This window comes from Melanaphis sacchari, unplaced genomic scaffold, assembly GCF_002803265.2.
Source record: "Melanaphis sacchari strain LSU unplaced genomic scaffold, SCAv2.0 Contig64_pilon_pilon, whole genome shotgun sequence".
In the NCBI taxonomy this organism is placed as follows: Eukaryota; Metazoa; Arthropoda; class Insecta; order Hemiptera; family Aphididae; genus Melanaphis; species Melanaphis sacchari.
In genome coordinates, this window is record NW_020271462.1 from 1,839,837 (window position 1) to 1,858,479 (window position 18,643).

At 27.3% G+C, this 18,643-nt stretch overlaps 2 protein-coding genes across 4 annotated transcripts; one reads left to right on the top strand and one right to left on the bottom strand.

Annotated features, from left to right (window-relative positions):
- On the top strand, nt 1–13,098 carry LOC112600447 (astacin-like). The gene is made up of 7 exons (XM_025347671.1): nt 1–563; nt 9,036–9,139; nt 9,214–9,310; nt 9,490–9,619; nt 11,301–11,497; nt 11,580–11,679; nt 12,901–13,098. Exons 1-7 carry the CDS (start codon nt 434–436, stop codon nt 13,073–13,075), a joined length of 933 nt encoding a protein of 310 aa, XP_025203456.1. The 5' UTR covers nt 1–433; the 3' UTR covers nt 13,076–13,098.
- A 52-nt stretch (nt 13,099–13,150) lies between these two features.
- LOC112600448 (mitochondrial thiamine pyrophosphate carrier-like) lies at nt 13,151–17,432 on the bottom strand. 3 transcript variants are annotated; one of them, XM_025347673.1, is made up of 7 exons: nt 17,236–17,432; nt 16,680–16,833; nt 16,375–16,530; nt 15,020–15,190; nt 13,783–13,957; nt 13,555–13,706; nt 13,152–13,390 (listed from the first exon to the last, which is right to left on the bottom strand). In XM_025347673.1, the coding sequence occupies exons 2-7, from the start codon at nt 16,806–16,808 to the stop codon at nt 13,211–13,213; spliced, it is 963 nt and encodes a 320-aa protein (XP_025203458.1). In that variant the 5' UTR covers nt 16,809–16,833; nt 17,236–17,432; the 3' UTR covers nt 13,152–13,210. The 3 variants fall into 3 exon arrangements, with proteins under 3 accessions (XP_025203459.1, XP_025203458.1, XP_025203457.1); XM_025347672.1 differs by having other exon boundaries at nt 16,944–17,432; XM_025347674.1 differs by having other exon boundaries at nt 13,151–13,390; nt 13,852–13,957; nt 16,680–17,432.
- Nucleotides 17,433–18,643: the final 1,211 nt, after the last annotated feature.

The following is an 18,643-nucleotide window of genomic DNA, read 5'->3' on the forward strand; positions in this document are numbered from 1 at the left end:
TCTAACGAGCCCGTTAGTAGTCTTCCGTCTTCCGACCGTTCCGTCTCGCGCGCGCGTCTAGATACACTCACCGCACGCACGGGTCGTTGCCGCCGCCGCCGCCGCCGCCACCGCTCGCGTAATAACTTTAAATCGATAATATTATTCTATAACAAAATATCATTACAATACCTTACAGCACTTAACAGTAAATACATAACACCATAACATACCTAATATATTTGTGTACGCATATATCGGCGGTTCACCGCCCGCCGCAGTGATGCTGCACGGCCGCGCCGGACCTCCTCGCGCCGCCCTGCAGAGACGACGGTAGAGTGCCGCGCCGAAGACCATTCGTTTGCACACAGGAAGCACCCGCATTATAACTATATAGAGGTACTTCCGCGCCCGAAATTGCATGTAGGGACGACGACGGCGACAATCGTGTAACATGTGCCGGCTACTGTTGATGGGGGCGCTGCTGCAGCTGTTGACCGGAACAGTCGTCCAGTGCAGGAACATCAATCTGATATTGCCCAGCGTTCCGGACCGTCTACACCCCCCGGTGCCGTCCTCCCAAGGTCCGTTTTCTGTGTTAAATAATTTATTATTTTTCTTCTTATCACGGTACTTTTTTGGTACATTGTATTCCGGCGGCAGAGAAACGATTGCCGGGGAAAATCTCAATTCCGTTGTCGTATAATACATGTATACACGCAGGTACTCCGCGGAACTGCAATTTAGTATGTTTATTTTAGGTTTATACCCTATTCGTTATTTATTACGAACATACACGCGGCGAATTTAGTATCGTTGGATACTTGTTAATTGATTATAATGATGAATTTAAAGAATATGAAAATAAAAATGTAAACAATTATAATTGATATAAATTTATTTATAAAAGAGACGTACGCGATTCGTGTATTTAACAAATAGGTAGGTATGTCATTTATTATTCGAATAAATAAACAGTTAGGAACAGCACTTTTGTATTGTTAATGCCAAAAAAATACGTGTGGATATTGGAATCTAGTTTATTATAGACTGATAATTTCTCGAGCGTTCGTTTATTTTATCCGTATTAGTGGATCTCCATAAACGATGATAAACGTTCAATACTTTAAGTTTGTACTCACCTAATCGGATCAGCAGAATAATATATTTTGTGGTTTTCCAGCATATTTGTTTAAGTCGAAATAAATATTTTAACTGTTTGGCTGTTTGGAGAACGATAACCGAAAGTGCACATAGTATTATATTTTCATATGTACTATAGATACGAGTGGTTTGCGATGCTAATCTAACGAAAATAGTATGCATATTGCGTTATTATTATTTCGCTCACAAACCCTCCCCCTCCCTTCTCGATCACTGAGTACTCTAATACCGAGGAGGCTATTACCACTAGTTACTATTACTTTTTAACTTTTCATTTTTTATTTTTTTTTACTTTTTATTTTTTAATATAGAGGACAACATTTTTATCAAATCAAAAATTTGCAATAATGTACAATTAAATAAAAAAACTAATTTTTGATTAATTTTGAATCTCAATAAACATTGTTTGTAATGGGACAAAAGAGTGGAATTAAAATAGAAATATTAAAAATAAAATTATTCAAGTAAATAAATCAATAGGTAAAAATATAAAGTAAAAATGTAAATACAATTAAAAATAAAAATAGTACCTAGTCAAAAACTATACTGAAAATAAATCATTTTTTTGTAAGTATGATAAAGCCTAAATTTAACTATTTTTTCAATGATTTAAAAAAAAAAAATACGTAACATGGATATTAGTTTGTAGTTTTAAACATTTTCTTTATTCCCTAACTTATATGATAACTATGACTATTTTAAATTTATTTAGGAAAAAACCTTGTCTTAAACATAATTATTTAATATAAACGTTAACGGTTCTACAACATGATTTTGAACTGTTTTTAATATTTTAACTGCACTCCATTAAAGCCAGAAGCTAATTCATTTTTAAAGTTTTTTATTATACTTAACACTTCATTTGTCTCAAGAGGTATTAAAAATCATTCGTTAAATGAATAATTACGTGTTATATTACTTGATTCTAACGGCGTTTGTTTAAGTTTGTCTGGATATTCTTTTCAACATTCATGAAGAACTCATTGAAATTGTTCCTTGGCAAGTACCGGATCTTTTTGTATATTAACAATCTGATTATTATTATTAATACGATTTATAGATTAATAACTATTTTTCGCTTCAGTAATTTCATTAACCAAGTTCCAAGTTAATTTTGGATTTTCAAAAGTTGTTGAAAATATATGCTCATAAAAATTATATTTTGCTGCTCTAATTAGGCCAGTTAGTTTATTTGTTTATTTTTTTATAACATGTAAGTAAATTTATACTTAGAGGGTGTTTTCTAATCTTTTTTAGACAACTCATATTTTATCCGAGTTGACTTACGTTAACTTAAAACCATCCATTCCTCGCGTCTTTTTTAGCTTCAAATTACTCGATCTCTCAATTGTATTAAATATTTACTCATGAAAATTATCAACATAATAATTTATATTTGTAATACAATACTGAAGTATACACGTTCTCCTATTTTTTTTATTTTAAAAAATCACTCAACATAATATTATAATTAATTAACAGTTCTTAAAACTTAACATTTTTGTTTAAAAGTATTATATTTAGGCATTGACATTATTAAAGAAAAGTGGTCAGTAAACCGATCGATCACGTTTTATAACTGGTACGATTCATTAGAATATGTGTCTTATGAGGTTATGAATCTTGATAATTTGTGGAATATATGATTGTCATTATAATTTATATACTATATTGAACTCGGAGAAAGTGCATTTAGCAAATTATAACAAGAGTGGTTGTGCGGCACGAGTTGAGGGAAAGGTGGTTTCGAGGACGCACGTGTGTATACACGAGTATATACATTAAAATATTGTATATAAGTCTGCAAATTTTTGAAACATGCCAAAAGTATATAATTTATAATGTATGCATAATATATGTGTCGCACTTCCATAGTTGTATTTATTTGGTGACGTGTTTGTGGTGATATGAAATCGTTTTTCGGTAGTACTAGCGTATATTATCTATATCAACAACGTATATTGTAGACCGCGCATACACTCAAAATTTTACATAATAACAATATAATACCTACCTTATATATCAACACATATTGGGAAGTTTTTACAGAAGGAAAAATACCTTTTAATTAGTTTAATTAATCCCTCTTTATCCCGAGATATGTAATTTCAAAATATGAACTTTTCTTTCTATTCAATTTTTCTACCTGGATTACTACGACGTTATTGATTATAATAAATTTATTATTAATTACTAATATTACTAATTAGTAATTACCTACTTATTATAAAATAGTATGTGCCGTGTAAATTAATAAATCTTTTATTACATTTATAGAATTCTAAAGATTGTTGATTCGCTCCTTTGTTGTGGTATATCTTGTAGAAATTAAATTATTATTCTCAAAAATAAAAACAATTTAGAATCAATTGAAATGTATACGTCGTATAATTGAAAACGATCCTTCTTAGCATTCGTTCTCCTTTACTGTTCGTCACAATTGTATCTATGCGAAAAACGAATTTTAGGAAAACCGATGTGGAGTCAATTCTCTATTTTTAAGAATATATTTTATTATAATTTCAGTTATTTGTTTTTTAATTAGTAACATTAGGAATTTTGAACCAACTTTAGCCAAAACATCGTTTATTATATATTATTTTATAAGTGTGGTAATCAGTCCATGTATTTCGTTTGATGATCTACATAACTAAATGTTTCTCATAATATATTGTACTATCATAATACGATTTACGAAACTTACAGTCAACATAACAAGACATAACTGCGAGCACTGCGCTAAAAAAAAAGTGTGACAACTCGAAAGAAAGTCAACTGACTGCGTCGCAAAAATGGTTCGGAATGTGATTATTGGAAATATATAATAATATTATCAAACGCAGTCCAATATTTCAATATATAGTGTTTATTAATGCAGTTTCGAAACTGAAATTATAAATATACCGTGTTTTAGGCTTTTGACGTAGATAATTAATAAAATAATATTATAATAACTGCAGACAGACAAGTACGGTTAAAGATTCGCCAAACGAGTGCAATATTTAACTACCCAGTGACGTATTTAAGGTCTTAGTAAAAGGAAATATTATGGAGAATTAAATTTATGACGGCCCACTTTTTTAATACTATTTAAATAATAAACACAATGAATTATAGTAAAATTGTATGTAACATTATACATATATAGTGCCATAACAACAAAGCCGATCCACTTATATAATATTCAATTAACAAATTAATAAAATACCTAATATATTATTATTTGTTGTTTTAAGTAATTGGTTTGTAATACGTATAAATAATACAGAGGCGCCTATTGTTGGTTTTTCCTATCACATTTATCATAGGTAAATAAGTGGGTGAGTGGGTGGGTATATCGTGAAGAAAAATAAGGACCTCAGTTTTACTGTCTATTATACATTAAGTTATAAGTAAAACGTACCCAGGTTGCTACTGGCTAATTACTAGGTAGGTACACATTAGTCATTCATTACGCTCACACTCATACTTACATATGTCTAATACACACCTTCATAGTACACACTATAGTACATTACTGTATTTTATATTTATATTTTATTATAAAACATACAGTGAATTAATTATATCATAATTTTGGTCCGTGGGTAATGAAAAGTTATTTACATTTACGCAACATGCAAGAATTAAATAAGAAGATAATATATTTAGGTATCATTAAATATTTAAAATATTATTTGCTTTTACAATACCTACTCAGGATATTTAAATCAATATTTGAAAAGTGGAGAAGATAGTGGTAAAATTGTGTTAAAAAAATGGTTTAGATATGTATACCTTAGTAGTTTCATTTCAGTAAATGGCGATTGATCAAATTATTCGATTAGCAAAAAATGACATAATACTACCCAACGGCCTACCCTAACAAAATTTATAATTAAACGGAGAATAACGATTTTAATTATTTTGTTTTAACCTTAAAGTATTATTCGTGGCTACAAACAACTCTTAATGAATATTGATATAATTTAAATGTATGATATTTGAATTTGAAGATTTGGGTAAAAATTAATTCAATCTAACGTATTACTAATAACAAAATATATTACATTAATAGCATTATATAACAATATAGATTGATACAGTCTTCGTTCATATTTCAAAATTGTATTTCGTATGTAATGATTTATCATAAAATTCAAATATAACATATACGAGTATTCAGTAGCGAGGCTGGAGTTTTTAGTTGGGGAGACATTGAAAAAAAATCATATTTTCCCCGAGTAACTTGAATTGTTCTTGACAAACAAGATGCCTTTCAGAAATAGCATGCTTGTTTGCTTTTCGTTCAAAATTTTTAATTGTTGATACACCTTCTTGGCTCCAGGTTTTCTCTCCTCTTAATAATAGACAATAATAACAATATAATTTATTTCTAACTTGACTACCAGTAAGCCACTTATATTTTGAATACCACACAAATTGAAATTTTCGAATGGATTTTCCGTCAGTTGTCGTTAAATTTAATAAAGGACAAGGTTTTTTATTTTTTAGTTCAAATTTTTTTTCGTATGAATAATTACTAATTCCATCGTTCAAAATAGCATTAATTAAATCATCAGCCATAATTTATAATTTAAAATTAAAAAATATTAATAAACACGTACCTATGTATAACTATCGGCTATCGCAATTTTATTGACGATGGCGTGACAACGCGACAGAACGACAATAATCGATGAAATACGAACGGCGAGACGAATGAGACGCGTCTCATCACATACATGGTAAATCCCACTCACATTCAAATTTCCCTTGTACCCGCGCGTCAATGATTATGAGACGTTGCATTGGAACGTCTCTTTGATTTAATACCATATTGATATTTAGAATGACCCGCATCGCCAATTCGTACAGACGGTCGTATCGAGCGCATCTAATCTATTTTAAGAATTCTGTTAGACTAATGACTATCATAACTTAACTGTACAAAGGAAAACTGATTTTAATAAATATTAAAACATAGTACATACATTATATTTATAATAAAAAGACGTTAAAATTTATAAATATTATATTATAAAATATAATTATTTGTCCCGTGTTTTAATTTTTAAGTGGGGAGACGTTGTCTCATTGTCTCCTATGACGCTTCGCCACTGCGAGTATTACATTACACTTAAAACTTTCTGTAGATACAGCAGAGCGGTTACCTAATTTTCCCTTTTTATGCATATTATAAATCTATATATATTATATTTTATTTATTTACTATAAAGATATATATTGATGTATTATACATTTACATGACTAAAGTTTACTATAAGTCAACAAGTCTACAAATATCTATCAACAATTGTAGGGAAATGGCAAATTTATCAAATTGCATAGGTATGTACCTATCGTATAGATGTTTGCATTTGATTTGAATAATATCTAGGTAAAAAATTAGAAACTTCAATCAGTTTACAATTTTAATGAAACGACTAATGGTGTAAAAATCCATTATTGGACATTTTTCATAAAAAAAAAAAAAATCGTAATTTGCTATATAATAATGAACTATAATTATTTAGACTTATGTAAACCGCGCCCGAATTTTTATCTATGTTAAAAAGGTATAACGTAAGTCGTGTCCAGCTTGTAATATATTATAATTATGATTGCATATTTTTTTAAATAATATCACAGAAATAATTTTTTTTAATTCTACCTTTTATACAACTCATCCAAATATTTTTTTGTTTGTAGAAAAGTTAAAAGAAATTCAAATAGAAACATAATATATTAGATTGTATAATATAAACAACCCTTTTTATATCAAAATTCTTAAAAAAAAACTCGAAAAGTTACGAAGTTTAATTAATAAATAAATAATATAGTGGTTAAACTCCAATTGATGATATTCATCAATAATATGTTATTATTTGTTCTAATTGCACTTTTTAAAATTATAAATTGTTTTTAATTTTTATTTTATTCTAATAATTATTCATATTATGTGGCTGTTACGAATTAAGTATAAATTAGAGATTGTAATTTTGTTTTATTTTACTAAAATAAAGTCATACATTTTTAAAATTTTACCCGTACGTAGTTTAGATTATTATCACCTTTTTAAATTTAATAAGAACTCGAGCGCAGTTTACTTGTAGATACCTTGAACGCAGTTTATAATCGTTGAATTATTTTGTTCCTTTTTTGTTGTTTGAAATTTTAGTAGTTTGTTGATACTTGCTATTAATATAATTTGGTCCCGGCGGCAATAGACCCAAATACCACGCTAATACCAGCAGTCAGCACTGATTATGAAGTTGTTCGTTTTTAGTCTGTAGTTTATATATCTATCTACATAGTTTATTATTTATACGTTTACGTTCTATATTACGTATGTAAAGATCGTTGAGGTGTTTTGTACATTAAATTAATTGAAGGTTTCAAGACGTGTATTATGAGTCCTTAAAAATATTAATATTTCAATTTGTACATATATCACTTACCTACATTTTTATGTTATAGGTAAATGAAAAAAATAATAATAGACTATTTTTCATTTCTATCAAATATATAAATTTTAATATGCATAATGTTCTATTTAATCTTACTTATACTTTAAAGATAATGTAAAACAATGATAAATACCCTTTAATTGTGATGCACATTACATGTTTATATAATATATAATACTATAATATTAAAAAATAGGCAAACCTCTTGAATGTAAGTAGCATCTATTAACCAGCTGATAGATTCACTTAAATGTTTACTATTCTCGTTTGATGTAAATAATATTAAATTTTCATTTTTTTAAAAATTTAAAATAATTTATTTTTTGAAAGAGTTTAACACATCGTTGAGGCTAGGTATATTTCATTATCTAATATATTTTGGTTCTTTATAGATTTCAACACTGCATCTTTAACGTTTTATTAATTGCTTATCAGAATACTTTCTTATGCGTGAGGCAACAATTTTCGAATATTCGTTAATAGATTTTGATAAGTACTTATATAATGATTTCATTTTCACTTGAAAATTTTCACATTGATTTTAATTTTCATACTTCCGAGCTTATACAGGATTGGGAATAGCTTACAATGTCAATTTTCTGTCAATTTTCATTTAGTTCATGTTTTTTTTTCATTTGTCTTTGAAATTTCAATATTTGCATTACACTTATTAATACAAATCCAATATAATACATGTTTGTCATCAGTTAAACACCACTTAGCTTTGTTTTTTTTTTTTTTATAAGAAATTATTTATATTTAATAACATTTCTCTACGGATAAATATACAATATATAAATATTCATAATAAAATAAAAAAAAAATATTGAATTGTTATTGCAAAAATATGACGAATAAAATATAAGCAAATCAATTTAAAAGTCCACGTATATTGAACAGTCGATAAATACTGTTTACACCGACTACAGTTAAAAAAAAAATACTAGATAAAGTAAACGAAAATATAATTATTAACTTGTTTCTTTTTTTTTCTTTTACCTCAACTATTTTACTTTAACCAAAAATAAACCATTCAGTCACAAAGTATTTCGACTATACTAATAAAATATTCGATTATATGTTTTTCGACTAAAAAGTAATTCGATCATTAATCAAATGACTCACACCGATTTATATGCTCATCCGTGTATTTTAAATTAATATCAATTTATTATGGTTGCATAAACTTAATACATGATTTTCAAGTCAGAAATCTGATAAAAAAAGATTTAAACAAAAATTTGTTTATGCAATTTTCCAAGTGTTTTTATGTTGGGGCCGTATTTATGTGATAGTGAGGTCAAAAAAAGACTTGACCCTCCCCTTTCATTAATGGATATGCCACCAAATGATATAATCCAATACTTGTAGTGAATCAATAAAGAATTACTATATTATGTAAAATAACTTACGTAAACGTGTTTTCAAAATTATGATTTACAGCCGGATACATAAAAGGAGATGTGGATGATCTCCTATCCGTGGAGGATATCGATCCAGAGGTATCGCCGGGCTTGTTTCAAGGTGATATGGCGATGAACAACGAAGTAAGCACACCACATTACTGTTGGTTAGGTTTTATTAAGTTTAAGGTTTATGCGCTTTGTACATGAATTTACAGATTTTCGATTATTGGCGGGTCGGCCTGCGATGGGACATTTTCCCGGAGAAACTTTGGCTTAACCGCACCGTACCATATTTGATCAGTCCACTTTATGGTATGCATACAATTATTTCAATAATCATCATATTTATAAGTTTAATTATTTTTATCATTATTAGATTATTATGTTTGAAAATTATTTCGAACCGAGGTGTGATTGATGCGATTTCACGATCAATCGACGCCTGTTTTTATTTTTATATCGAAATAACATTCTTATGTTTTCTATTTCAGAAACCGAACACCGAATACTGATATACCAAGCCATCAGGACGATCAATTTTATGACTTGCGTCAAATTCGTGCCGTGGACCGGCAAAGAAAAGGATTATTTATTGATATGGCCAGTGAAATATCCTTCTGGGTAATTATATATACCTAATATAATACGTTATTCAAAATATTAAGAGAGCTGTTCTACGAATAATTATATAATATACATAGTCTTTTAGAATAACTTGTAAGTATTACGTGTAGCTCGTGTAGGCCATAAGGCATCAATAGGTATAGTGGCGACAGATAAATTATCAACGGACAAGACGTCAAGTTAGCAGAGCAAATATCGACATCGTTTTTAAGATTTTAAATGTGTATATATATTATTTTAATTGATTTTTCGGGTTTATGCTGTTATTTTTTTTAGTTGTTTATACTAAATATATTTACGGGCTTACGGCGATAATGAATAATACTTTCACGCACTTTTTATCGTATGTATTAAATGTATAGTTACTGTATAATCCATCTTTGACTGTGACAAAAAAAATCAATAAATATAAAATACTGTGTTAAATATAATCAATAGGTGCACGGTATACCTTAGTTTTGATGTAGGTATCTCTGACAAATCGACGTCGATACAATACCTCATTTCGGTAACAAATTTCACCTAGATAGGAGCCTGTGGTGAACTGGATACAGTAGTTTGTATATTTTTCTCGAGTGTGATTAAAACTATACTCTATTTTGAAAAAACCTTTGCTTTTCTGCTATTAGTATCACTAAAAACAATATCTAAACATTTTGACAAAGTTGATCGAGTAGTTGTATAGGATTCAAGCCTACAAACATAGAAATATATATATAATAGGTATAATATGTTAGGTAGGTATACAGATCTCTTAATTTCTCTATACAACGGCAACTCTGTATTATATAAACAAAACATTTGATTTTCGTGAATTACCTAACTTCCAAGTCTCAAAGATTATGCACATAAAATTTGATATCAATTGATTCAGTACTATAGTATAGTTTCCGATATTACCGAATACTTGCACAATCAATTTAGGTTTCTAAACATAAGTTTAAAACACCTTTTATCCACGTTGTGACCGTTCGTTAGTTATCAGTAGATAGATAGTTACGAATTTGATTGCTTGTACTAAACTATTAAATTATTATTGTTGATATTAAGAAAATTACTTATTATCCGTAGTTATCCTTTAAGTATATATTATAATAAAAAGTTTCACAACAATAAATATTAAGGACTGAGATTTGAATGATCAATAGGAAAAATATTGAACGTTTGAAATCACTACATCGGAACAAATAAATGTCATTGATATTCTTTTTTCCGATAAAGTGTACAATACTTATACCATTTGTTTTCTATTCTGCAATAAAGTTGTATAAAATTGTTTAATCACGTAACATTATTAAAATAAGTAGAAAAATCGGAAATTCAGCGTTTGCAGGTTGAGCTATCTTAACTATTGTTGATACGATGTGCATAAATATATTATATATATATAAGTAGGTATTAGAATTATCAATCTATTAAACTTGTAATAACACGTAGGTTGCTTACACTTTATAAGTTTATTACTTTAACATATAAATATAATAGATAAAATAAAACAAACCAAGTATAAAAATTATATTTGGCAATCGTAAAATAATAATTTAACGATATAATCTACTAAAATGTTAAGATGCATTTTAAAGAAAAACCAACTCGATTTTTGTTCAATTAACATAGATATTTTAATATACTGATGACAAATATTGATACGGCTGTTTTTGATATTTTAACATTACAGGTGTTGGTCGTACGTGGGCCGTTACGGGGGACCGCAAGTTGTGTCTCTGCAGCCTCCAGATGACACTGGAGCCAATTGCTTAGGTACCGACGGACGACCTATTCACGAATTATTACACGCTTTAGGCATTTTCCACGAGCAATCTAGATCAGACCGCGATAAATTTGTTAAGATTAATTTTGAAAACGTTATACCACGTACGTAGTTAAACAATACTATTATTAATTTATTAACGTCGGGCTTGTAAGTATGTATTAACGTACCTAATTATTGTTTTAGAATATCGTTCTAATTTTGATAAACAAAGTTTGAAAAACACCACGTATCAGTTTGAATATGATTACGACAGTGTTATGCACTATGGCAAAAACTTTTTCAGGTAAGTCAATGCATCACTTTAAATGTTAATGTCTGTAGCTGAGTTTCATTAAAAATTTATTCGTTTATACTATTATGTATTTAAAATTTAATAAATTAATCGTGACCTATACGTTACTAAATAATTTTTAAGGGATGATTACATAACTCACTATTTATTGATTTAATGTTCAGTAATTGTTTGTGAAAACCGACATAATATGTATCATATAATACAAGTAAATACATTGTAAGTCGCTATATCTTGATCTCAGAAATCGCAAATATATATTTTAAACTAAATAAAACATTTTGTTTTTGAATTCCGAGCAAATATTAAATTAAGAAAAGAAATGTTATAGGATGAAATGTAATTAATATCTAATTATATTATAGTTAATAAAAATATACCGGTTACTCACTACTAGTTTATAAAGAATAAACATAATAGTTTAACTAGTACACAACGAAAATCGTCAATATCTGTTAAGTTTTATTTCATAAATACTAGAATGTTATTAAATGAAGAAGAAAATTTGGTATACATTTCACAACAATTTTTTTTTGTTAATTTAGTATTATTTAATCCTAAAGAATATTGCAGCTCATTCAAATTTTTATACAATGATTTATAATTAATATCCAAAACCAACAAGTTCCGAACTTAAGTAATTATTAATTATGATATTAATAAAATACTTAAGTACAGACTATGGTCAAATTTGAAATTTGCTATTAAGCCTTAGAAGTTATCACACTATTCAAGAATTTTGTTTTATTAATTTGACAATAAAATATTATATTCACAAGTAGACAGATCAAGTCAGTATACTTAAAATTTATTTTTGTTGAGAAGTTATTTTTAGATTTTGTTTTGAACACTTTCCAAAACAACCAAAATTGTTATGATAAAATATTATTTTCAAATTATAAATTACAATGATCAAAAATTGTTCTTAGTAATCTATCATCTTACAATTGAAAAATTCTAATAAATAAATAGGGTTTTCACAAAAATATTTTTTAAACGTACATTGTGCTTGGTAACACAGTTACGAAAAAATAGCTAATAACTTAAAATTATATATAAAAAAAAAAAAACTTTAAAATGGTAATTTTTTTATGATTAGAATTAATATTAAAGGAGTAAGGAGAGGTGTCGTCACTATCATTAGTTGTTATTATTTTTATATGTAATTTAATCAAATAAATTATGAGTTATAACACAATTTTTTTTCTGCAGTGTTGGTAAAGGAAAGCAAACCATTGTGCCAAAGTTTGAAGGTAAAACAATCGGTCAAAGAAAAATGATGAGCAAAACAGACTGCTTGAAAATAAACGATTTGTATGGATGTCTAGGGACTCCTCCAAATTACAATTATAAATATTACACATTATGTAATTATATGGGTCTTTAATTGGCAAATGTATTTAAAAACTAAACAAATAAATGTTAAAATAAAAAAATCAGACATTTAGTTATTTATTTCCAAACTATGTTTCTGAAAAAAAAAAAAAAAAAAATGGTTATTAAAATACTTAATAGCTAATAACTAGAAATTGTTGACTAAAGATTGAAGTAACTTAAAGGTTTGTTCATAAAGGGTTAGATGTAACGCAGTTGTAAATCCAGCTTTTATCAATGATGGAGAGAGCCCTTTAAAAAAACCACGAATAGACTCTTCTTTAACTGTCACATAGATACAATTCAATAATCCATTGCATATAAATTTCTAAAAAAAAGATTGATATACAATTAAACGAGTATAAATCAAAATGCAAGATGTACACTCAGTAAAATTGTCTTGTAAGATAACTGTACAAGGTATGGTAAGCAATAAAATACTCGCATTTAATCAAAAGTATATGATAAGATAATAAAACACAACTAGTTTACCTTGCCGAAACCATCCCTTGAATGAATAAAATCTTGTAATTGTAGCCGTTTTTTTATTACATCTAGTGGATACACAATTATTTTTGCTGATACACCCGCTAAAAATCCAGAACTAAATTGTTTCACACTGTTTATGCGGTTGTCGTGAGCAACTATTTGGAAAATAAATAAAGTTAAATACATACATTTTTTAAAATGAATACGATTAGAATTGATCAAATCATGTACTTGTATTAGTACTAGTATTAGTAGAAGAAAACTTTGAAAATGTGTTATAAAACATGAACAAGAACCCGCCTTGCAATGCATTTTGCATTATAGTAGGAAAAAACCCTCTGTAGTATGCAGATACACCTTCTGTCCTAAACATAGATATGGCCACACTTCTCATATTTGCATAGATCTACAACATAAATATAATATTTGTTTTGCAATTTGTTTCCTTCTTTAAAAACGTATTATAATTTGTATAGTCCCTATGCATTATATCAGGGGTCGGCAATTAAATTCTATGAAGGTCCAGAAAATCAAAAAAAAAATTGTTGAGGGCTAGTAAAAACTAAAAACTCAGATATTAGTTAATAATTGTTGTGTTATTGCAACTATTATTGTAAATAGCAATATATGATAAACACCATCGTAATCTCTAAATACATCATAAAAAGATAAAATATATATTATATGAAGAAAACCAGCATTATTAAAAAAAAATATTTTTTGTGGTCCAATTATTTTTCCTTCGAGGTCCGGATTTGGCCCGCTGGCCCGCCTACCACTGCATTATAATATATAGTAAACACATTATTATGTTCCTATATGGCTACATCAAAACTTGGTAACAATTAAATATTAAGCTAAACACATAATTTTTAAAATTTTATTTACTTGAGAGATAGAACATTGTTTTTCTTTGAAATTGTTAACTATATTTAATTTGAATTGTTTACAAAATTGTGCTTTATAGTTAAACAAAGTCCGGAAAAACATCCTCCCAAGTTTCTACAATTATTTAAAATCGTAGAATGGTGGGAATCTAGTCTATTTATGTAGGAGGACGAGAAATTTATGTTACAATTAGTTTCAGTTATAAACATTTAGTGGTCAAACCAGTAACGCATGTTTGTTATAGAAATTTATTAAATTAAATGAGTGTAATTTTTTCTTTAGATTTATGTCAAATTTCAGATTTATAAATACCATCCAAGGAATCTGAAAGGTTTGAAGGAAGAAATTATAACAGAAATTCATCGTATACTTCAAGAAATGCTTGAAAAAGTTGTGTAAAGCTTTTCATTTCACTTAGAGCATTTAATTGTTGATGTCAATAAAATTTTATTTAAAACTACAAAAACTAAAATTTCTTACATAAAACAATAAACATATGAAAAAAATAAGCTAAATTTTTTTTTATTTGCCTTTAATACTAGGGAAGGCATTTTATCACACCCATTACAATATACATTACCTGATTAGATTTTTGAGCAACCAGTCGAGTGCGCACGACATCAAATGGATATGACACCAAAGTAGCAGTAGTAGCGGATGTAACCCCACACAGAAAATGAACACTAGAGGTCTGATTTAATTCTTTTTCTGTTATTGATAGCAATGCCAAAGTTTTTTGAAAGACTAGAAACTAAAACCATTGATTAAATATACTATATACAATAGACAATAATAAATAGGTACTATAGGTGTTACTCTATAAGTAATATTAAAATATACTTCCAATCCACTAAATACACGTAATAAATAACAAATTCTTAGTTTAAAAAAATAAATAGATTCCCATTTGTCAAAGTATAATAATATTTAATTTTGTGTAAAATTATATAATGAATAATCATCATATCCAAATTTAAAATATTAATACATATTAAATATATTAAATTTAAAATGTATACAATGAATAATGTAATATAATAAAGTTTCATATTTTTTTAATTAAAAAAAGAAAATACAAAATTATATTTAAAACAGTTTTTAAGTTTACATTTTTGCAAATGATAATTACGGTGTGGAGATACAAGTAAAGAAATTTTAAGGTAGATTTGGTTTTTAAGAAAAAAAAAAAAATTAAATATTAAATTCAAAATTTTTAGTTATAAACTCATAATTTAAAAATTATCTTTTATAAATATTAATATTAAAAAAAATATATATTTATTGTACCTAACTTAAAAATTAAAAATAATAATTAGTTTTTGGCATTACACGCAATTATGGATAAAAAAAAATTGCAGCTTAATAAGCAGTGATATAAATTATTATCATCTCAATTAATTATTCTTGTATTAAGTTCTCATCAATAATGATAAATTTATTATGGAATAGGTATATTACATTATTTTATATAATTATATATAATAAAAACATTTCTTTTTTTTTTTTTTTTAATTTTATATTTATGGTATAGTAGTTTTTTTTAATAAATTTAACATTCTTTATAATGATATCTAATTTACTCATTTGTGGTGTTACACAACCAGATGCTAAAACTAAACTTGATTGTAGAATGATATTAATCTTGTTGAATACTTTAATATAATAATAAGCAACTTATGTACACAACTTGAGTAATTAATGATCATTTTACAGTTTTATTATTTGTAGAATAATAATAAATAAACTGCTAAACATAATAAATAGTGAAATTTAATCTAATTTTAGTATCTATTACTTAGTTAACTTAGTATTTTGTTGTATATTATAGTGAATTTAAAGAATCATTTGTAACAAAAGCATATAGTGAATAACAAAAAAAAAAAAAATTTAATAAAATTTAACTTTATAAATTATAATTTAAAAAAATCTAATTACTTGTGTTAATCCATAGGTAGTTGATAAGAACTGTCCAGGTAAAAGACCTTTCCATAACGCCTTAAAACCTTCTTCTTTATATATGAGACTAATTGATTGGTGAATAGATTTGTACTTAGAGTTATTCGAATTTCTCGATAAAGGCTCGACTTGCAACTAAAAATAAAATGTACTCATGAGTCTCATAATGAAACTAATAATTATCAAAACAAGACTTGTGTCACGGTCAAAGTCATACTATAACTATAACTATAACTTCATAACAGTTAAAGATAACTATTCTTAGAGAAACAATTTAAATTTACCTGAAATCGTATTTTGAGTACATCAAATGGTTGACAAATCAAACGTGTAAAAGCTCCACTACACGCACCAGCTGTGCTATGTAATATCCATGTTGGTTTTTTATCAGTATTGCTAATATCTTGCGACATTAATGAAGTCTTTTAGTTCAAACAGCTAAAAGTAGTAATTCTTTAAAACATCACGTATATCATAAAAAATAATTTTCAATAAGTCAATACAAATCGAATACGAGCACTTTTAGTGCACAAAACTCTGAAACGCACATAGCTCACAGTCTACTGTTATTTGGAAAACATTTCAAACGACGATAAAATGGTTGCCACAATCGCGAATACGACGCAACTTCTTATCGACGATCGTTTTTTTAGACACACGTTAGGTGCGCAGCAACAACGATTAACAACAGTAGTTAAGTTGAGTGATGAATAAACGTTTGTGAAATCGCGGCCGAATACGAGCGGGCGTGCATTATCCAGAGATGATATAAGTCATGGTCGGAGAATTATAATGATTATTAATAATAAAAAATTGAAAATAAAAATCTCGGCAGCTTACGATTAACTTGACATGACTTTTTGAGGATCAATCGTTACTTCGATCTCTGATAAATGATAAGGAACGCGTCCTTACCAGTACAATTTATGGTATTTACTATTTATTTTATACGGTCGTCTGGGAAGACAGCGGTGCTTCAAAATAAAATACTAAACCAGACTAAACCATAATAATATTATTTATTTATACTGTAAATTTACCGCTTATCACTTCTGATAAAGCGGTAACTACCACCAAGGCTTATAGATAATAGAGGTTGCCTCCACAGATATATATGTATTTTTATATATCTGTGGTTGCCTCAAAGTCGTGTAAACAAATCAAAACCCACCGCTCCGTCCCCTATCTAGTGACGTCACCCGTCGTACAAAATTTAGCGGGTATTTATTATGATCATTAATCATATCGCTTATATTAAAAAAGATAATCTTATTGGAAATTAAATGAAACCTGTTAATATAATTTCATAAAAAAAAATTGTATAATAAATATACAAATACAAAACAACATATTATTATTGATATTATAACTTTTTCTATTTTAAAAACAAACCGTGTATCAATATAAATGAAGGAAAGTTGTATTTTGTCATCAATATTCAAATTATTGAATATTTGTGTGTTCACATAAGAAAACATTTTTTTTTTTTTTAGTATGAAGAATACTTCTTTTGTGATAGTATTTGTTTAAATTGTCTGGGCATCGTTCTTAATGATGAAATATAAGAGAGAATTCTGAATTGGTTTATTGAAGGTCTTGTAATACATTTGTAAATTAATGTCAAATTTTTATAGTTAGTATTTTGTGAAAGTCTTTAGTGGCATTATTCTTTTTATACTTTTAGTATGTTGATGCTGTCCATTTTTGTAAGTTTGTAAATATGGTGATTGATTTAAAATGATGTTGATTTATTTGATAAGTATTTTCCGACAAATTACCTATTCTGTACATTAACGTAGATTATATCAAAATTTAATTTTAGGTAGAAATGATATGATTTATGCTTTTGAAATTTATTTTTATCAATATTTTATTGACAACCAGTTTTTTTAAATATATACTTCAAAGTTCAAACAATTGTTTGAAATTTGAGGGTATTTTATAATTTCTTACCTATATTGTATTGATATTTAAACGAATACTAGATATCTGAAATAATTATATATTAGTACATACGAAAATTCAATCTAATCAAACATGTATTATACATTTGCAATGAAATTAATTTATTTTTGGCATTGACATAAATGATAAGCTACAACAGTCAACAATTTCTATTCCAATACTTAAGTAATTGTCGTCAAATTGAATAGTTACTATTTATGTGAAACTGTATTTATTACCTGTTGTACTGCTATTATAATTACTTGTTTAGATGGTGTTCTGTTAAATATTATAGTATAAAAAT